The following is a 6883-nucleotide window of genomic DNA, read 5'->3' on the forward strand; positions in this document are numbered from 1 at the left end:
CATTTATTTTGTCATTTTATTCTTATATTTTCTTCCAAAATTCTTGTAAGGTTTTTTCTGTGTTTTCTTTAGTCTATCTCTCAATCCTTTAAGATACCTAAATATAATTCTTTAGAATTCCTTATCAGAGAGTTCCAATGCTGCTGCTTCCTCAGAGATATGTTCTGGGTCTGTATCCTGGTCCCTTGTTTCTACCACTTTATCCTGCTTATTTGTGTGGACTGTGATGGTCTCTTGTCTCCGAGACATTGTATTGTTGTATTAAGATCTTTGTTAACTGTTTGTGAAGTGCAGCCAAGTGTGATTCAGGCTCTTTTTGGTGATTTTTTATCATTGGGCTGTTGGTGGAGAAGGAGGAGGTGGCTCTTGCTCAGTAAGTGAAGTTGCAGGAGTTGTGGGTCTAGTTGTATCTTATGGTGACTGTTGCTGTCTCCCACTCAGTTAAATCAAAGAGAGAAGTATTTGGGACAGCAGAAAATGAACAATTAGATGATTGGTTCAATTGCATGATGCAAAGAGAGGAAAGCATCAAAGCTCAGCTTGGAGTTCTGAGTTTGGATGATTGGGAGAATAAATAGTGAAAGTATGAGGAAGAATAGTAATGACCAGATCAAGGGCATAGAAAATTATTATTCATGGAAATATAGCAGTTAGAAAGCGGAGTTGGTTTGAAAGTAGGTTTTATGTGTATGTGGTGGGTGGGATTGAGTTTGCAAAGAAACAAGTATCCATGGAATAGGCAGTTGAAGATGAGTTTAGAGGTCCAAGAAGATGTCCAGCATGAAGCTAGAGATTAGAAAGTCATCTTTGTGAAACCCATGGGATCTTGATAAGCTGTCTGATATAGAGAGACTACAGAAAGATTAAGGCTAAATCCTAGGTACTTTTTATATTAGAGTTTAGTTACAAAATAAGGGCGAAACACTAAAAGAGAAGAGAAGAGGCCAAAGATATTACCATTGGTTTGCTTATGTACTCTTTTGTAATTGCGTCACAGTATATTAAAATAAATTAGATGATGCTATGATTAGAAGAACCTACTATGATTTGCGTTCTGGTTTATATCAGAACCTGCCTCTTTCCTGTGATAGTCCTCATTGTTGAGAATAGACAGACTCATCACTAGTTACAGATTTATAGTCTAAGAGAGTCCATGAGCAAACATTTGTGATTGTGGAATTCACTCTTGCCATTGTTTTGCTTATGTTATCAATTAATAATTGTTTCTGTGATATATAGATATAGATATATAAATTTATTTATTTCCAACAGTAACAGTAGAGTACCTGCTGAGGCTGTTTATATACAACCACATACTTCATAGGATTGTATTCCTTGATTTGGAGGTTTAGGATCATGGTTTCATGGGATGCTCCTGTTTAATTGACCAATAACATGTTTAGTGCATCTGTGTACCTCCTAGTTTGTTGCATAGTGCCTGAAATCTTAAAAGCTTGCAAGTAGCCATTTAAAGTACAACAATTGATCTCTATTTTCCTGAAGCAACAGAGGAAGAAGGAGAGTTGGGAATAGGAGGAGGATATGGAATATATGGCCAATTACTTCCATGAACAACTGCCTCCTTTGCTATGAGACCAGAACTGTATGGTACCTGGCTACTATTACTGAACTTCTGATCAAAGATTCTATAGCGAAATCTTTGATCAAAAGGGGGGAAATGTGGAAAAGAAGATAAAATTTTCATGGAATCCAGCATTTCTGGAGCTATTTCTGGGTGAATACCTGAAACTATTACCCTGAGATAGACTTCAAACTGTAGACCAAAAATATCCCTTGAAATTTTCTTTAAATCAAGTTTAGCTTAATTGTGAAGAATGTCCACCTTGATCATTGTGCTCTTTTAAAGAACTACCTGTAATGAGATGAAATTGATAATTGCATCTCAGAAAGTTAGATAGGAAGCTTAAGGTGCCGGCAGTTTATGGGAGAGGAGCAGTTCAGAAAAGCAGGGGTAAGAATGGTAGCAAAAGATAAAGAGTGTAATCACTTTTACTACAGAAATTGTTGAATTGGTATATGTTCTACTGTGTCCATTTTCATTAGCAACAAACAATATATTATGTAAAAAACCTTTTTGTTATAAAGCTAGAAAATAAGTTAAAGAAAATTAATGTGTTATCAGTTTAATGGCTATGAAACATATAATTTAATTTTTTCTAAATAACAAGCCAACCTACTGTAGTAGCTTGAAACAATAACTATTTACTTGGCTCATCATTTTACAGGGCTGGGCTTAGCAAGTTCTTCTGAGTCTGGTTTGGTTCATCCATGTGTCTGTGGTCAACTGTCAAATTGTCTTAGAGCTGTCTGGTTTAGGCTAGTCTCATCTAGGTTGCTGATGGCTTTTGCTCCTCATATATCTCATCCTCCACCAAGCTAGCTCTGCCATGTTCATAACGTAGTGATTAGGTAGGGTTCTAAGAGAGCAGGTTAGCAACAGCCAAGACTATTTGAGACTTAGGCTTGTAACTAGCACATTGTCACTTTCTCTGCATTCTCTTAGTCAAATCATGTTACAAGGCCAGCTCATATTCAAAGAATGGGAAATAGATTCAATCTTTTGATGAGAATTGTTATAAAATGATTTCAAAGGGAAAAAATACAGAAATGATTGTTATTTTTTTTCAACAATCTACCACACTTAAATTTTTTTTTCCTTTTAGTATTTTTGATTAAAAAAGTAAGACCTGTTTACTATTAGCAAATTAGAAAACATACAACTGATTATTTTATCTATTAATATTATTAGTGAATGTATTGTCTATGTTCACAGCTCTGTTGTACATCAAAGACTTTGTGACAGTTGCCTTAGAGGTTATTTATTAGATTATCAGATTATTAATTTGATCGCCTCGCAAATTAATGGTAATCATAAAATATTGACTTAAACACCATGTATTTATTCTTTGAACAGTTTTACATATAAAATTGTGACTAGCTTTGTTGTCTTATATTTATTACAGATTCATTATGTTTTAAAACCAGATGGAGTGTTTATTGGTGCAATGTTTGGAGGCGACACACTCTATGAACTTCGGTGTTCCTTACAGTTAGCAGAAACGGAAAGGGAAGGAGGATTTTCTCCACACATCTCTCCTTTCATTGCTGTCAGTGATCTAGGACGTCTTCTTGGAAGAGCTGGCTTTAATACACTTACTGTGGTAACTATCAAGAGAAGCAAGTAACCCATCAATTACACAATTTAAAAACACCATATTCTCATATTAAAGATAGAAAGCTGCAGTTATTGGTGGTATTTTGGAAAAACTTCAGCACATCTGCTTTTTTTAAGGAAAGGCTCTTACTGACTGTTTGGTTTGTGTAAACACATCTTGATGACGCAAGTTAGGAACGCAAAACTTTTAGTGTTCATTACCTGAATAAGTAGCTCAAAAAATACATACCTCAGTTAACAAGGAGACTATTTTCTATAACATATTACTCCATCAGAATCTTCCATGCAAAGTTAGGTTAAATATTATGAGAGTCATAGTATTCTAAATGATAGAAAAAAAGAGACACTCAAGGGCAGTTATAGTACTACCTTAACTTCCAGCCCTCAATTTTAACAGAACCATTTGAGTCAGAAATGAAACAATGTACATTCCGGAGGCCTAGGATTGCATCAAGATTAGGGAATGTAGACCAGGTGCTGTATTGTATGAGAGCTGGAGACTTTAAAGAAGACCCATAGTTAGTACAGAAGAAATGTGGAATCAGCATGGTACAGTAGATAGTAGACTGCATTAATGTCTACTGTTGTCGTTATATGCCGTCGAGTCAGACTGGACTCATAGCGACCCCTCCTTGGGTTTCCGAGGCAGAATCACTATGGAAGTGGATTGCCCCTCTTCCTTCCAAGGAGTGGCTGGTGGGTTTGAACCACCAGCCTTCTGGTTAGCAGTCAAGTGCCTTAGGCAGTAGGAATAGTGAATCCTTACTTGGCTTTTTTACTAGCTTGGAGAATTTAGGTGATTTACTTCACTTTTCTGAGTATTTATTTCTTTTAAAAATGTAAACGATACTTATTTTATGAAGCTGTTTGTATTACCTAAGATAAAGGTTGTAAAGTGCCTGACTAGTGTTCCATAAATATTATAGCCCTGCCTTCCTCTTCCCCATCCTCTACTCCTAGCACTGAAAAAGCAATGGCTGTCTCCTTCCAACTCCATCCAGTAGCAAAGTCATTCTAAAAGAATGTGATTATCTCTCTTTAAAGATGGTTTGAGTAGACTTACTATGATTTCGAAAACCCTCAGGCCTAGAAACATCTAAACATAATTAGAGGAAGTAAGGAATTTCTTGATAAAGTAAGAAAGCTTTTCATTGCATAATCAGAGATGATAAACTTAAAACAAAAATAGCTGTTTGAGTTGCTTTACCATGAGTATGTTTGAAAACATCAACCAGTCAGAAATGGATTAACATAGCCTGCCTTGTGATAGAAGTCAAGGGAATAGACCAGCAGGGTGTCTGATGTTGGAAGGGTGCCTCCAGGTAAGGTAGAAAGGAAGCCTAGACCAGGCATTGAAAACAAACTTAACAGTTGTGTCTAGGGTTGTACTCTTTTTAAACTTATCTTCGAAGTTTCTGAGTCAAATAGAAACTGCATTCTGAGCTGTTGATGAGCATCTGGGAGTCAGAAAACTCAGAATCACATGAATGTTCTGCTTTGTAATTAAAATAAACACTGTAAACACAGGCAGTACATTGAAGGATCACGGTATCTTTTTTTTGTGTGTATGTGTGATTTGGGTAAAAGTTTACAGAGCAAATTCACTTTCCATACAGCAGCTCACATACATTTTGTATCATGACGTTGACTACAGTTTACCCCAATCCAACAGCTCCCCTCCCACTTCCTCCCCATAGTTATCTCTTCTCTGTGTACTTCCCTCCATGCACTCCTGCCCCCTGAGCTGTCTCCCTGTGCATACGCAGCCCTTCTAATCTCTCATAATTGTTCTCTCCAAGGAGTGTATCTCCCTCAGGTAAATGTTCAGCTCATATGCCTGTCTTTTGTTTGGCTGGAAGCCACAGGAGTGGGTTCAATTCCAGACCTGAAGGCCAGCTAGGGGCCATAATCTCAGTGGTTCTAGAAGGCCCTATCAGACTAGCAAACCTGGTCCCTTTCTTTTTTTTTTTCCAAATGATTCTGAGTTTTGTTCCATGTTGTTCTCCCACTCTATCCAGGATCTTCTACATGGATCCCCCTCTGAGTGGTTGACAGTGGTAGCCAGGCAACATCTAGTTCTTCTGGTCTCAGTCGTGTAGGCTGAGGATCGCATGGTGTACCAGTCGCTTGGACTAATTGTTTCCGTGAATCTTTGTTTTTCTTCATTCTTCTTTGTTCTGTATGAAGAGAGACCCATCATTGCATCAAGATGGCTTCTTGCAAGGTTTTAAGATCCCAGTCACTAGTTGCCAAAGTAGGAGGTGGTACAATGTTTTGTGTAGTATGTTAGGCCAACTGAGCTTGGCGTCCCCTGTGGCTATTGGTCCCAAGCCCACAGTTTCAACTACTTGCTCTGTCTGGATAGCTGACTGTGGCCAAAAAGTGACTACAACCTTATCCCTTGTCAGCTCTACTATATACCTGGGAATTCTTACAGAACACTTACACTTGTAGAAACATTGTCTGCCAACCCTGTATGGTCTTGGGCACAGTACCCCCTGCATGTTGTTGTTGTTATTTGCCGTCGAGTCAGATCCAACTCATAGTGACCCCTCCTTGGGTTTCCGAGGCAGTATCTCTTCAGAAGTAGATTGCCCCATCTTCCTTCCGAGGAGTGGCTGGTGGGTTTGAACTGCTAGCCTTCTGGCTAGCAGTCAAGTGCCTTAGGCACTATGCTACCAGAGCTCCCTACTTTAACCATAGTAATCATCAAATTCAGTAAATTAAACTATAAAATTTCAATCTACTATATATCAAATTCTGTTTATTCATACTGTCTTTTATAATATTTCCCCCTTATAGTACAGGAGCCAGTTTAGATTAAGTATTTGGTTGTCATGTCTCCTCGTTACTGTTGTTAGGTGCTATCAAGTTGGTTTCAACTCACCACAACCCCATGCACCAAAGAACAAAACACCATCCAGCCCTGCACCATCCTCACAACAGTTGTTATGTCTGAACTCATTGTTGGCAGCCGTTCCGTCAATCCATCTCATAAAGGGCCTTCCTCTTTTTCACTGACCCTCTACCTTACCAAGCATGATGTCCTTTCTCCAGGGACTGATTCTCCTGGTAACATGTCCAAAGTACGTGAGACCAAGTTTCGCCATACTTGCTTCTAAGGAAGGCTGTACTTCTTCCAAGGCAGATTTGTTCATTATCTGGCAGTCCATGATCTATTCAATATTCTTCACCAACATTCTTTACTAACACCTAGACTTCTTTAATCTGATTAACTTTCCTACAGATTTTGTCTTTTATGACAATAACATTTTTGTTTTAATTATGATTTGGGTGAAGATTTACAGAGCAAATTCACTTTCCATATAGCAGTTTACATATACTTTGTCTTGTGACATTGACCATAGTTTACCACAATGCAACAGCTCCCGTCCCACTTCCTCCCCATAGCTACCTCTTCCCAGTGTCCATACCTCCATGGACTCCTGCTCCCTAAGCTGTCTCCCTGTGCATAGGCAGCCCTTCTTTTCAATGATTGTTCTCTCCAAGGAGTGTATCTACCTCAGGTAAATGTTCAATTCATATTCTGTCTTCTGTTTGGCTGGAAATCACAGGTGTGGGTTCAATTCCAGAACTGAAGGGCAGCTAGGGGCCATAGTCTCAGTGGTTCCACCAGGCTCTAACAGACCAGCAAACCTGGTCCCCCAACCTTTTTTTTTTTTTTTT

General features: G+C 38.4%; 1 protein-coding gene across 1 annotated transcript in view; it reads left to right on the forward strand.

Annotated features, from left to right (window-relative positions):
- Positions 1–6883, forward strand: part of NDUFAF5 (NADH:ubiquinone oxidoreductase complex assembly factor 5) — a 78710-nt gene that overhangs the window by 23720 nt on the left and 48107 nt on the right. Inside the window, 1 exon segment of the mRNA XM_007946380.2 lies at positions 2985–3182. Within this exon segment, the coding sequence (XP_007944571.2) occupies positions 2985–3182 (198 nt within the window).

This window comes from Orycteropus afer, unplaced genomic scaffold (genome assembly GCF_000298275.1).
Source record: "Orycteropus afer afer isolate SDZICR_OR568_19922 unplaced genomic scaffold, OryAfe1.0 scaffold00158, whole genome shotgun sequence".
Classification (NCBI taxonomy): domain Eukaryota; kingdom Metazoa; phylum Chordata; class Mammalia; order Tubulidentata; family Orycteropodidae; genus Orycteropus; species Orycteropus afer.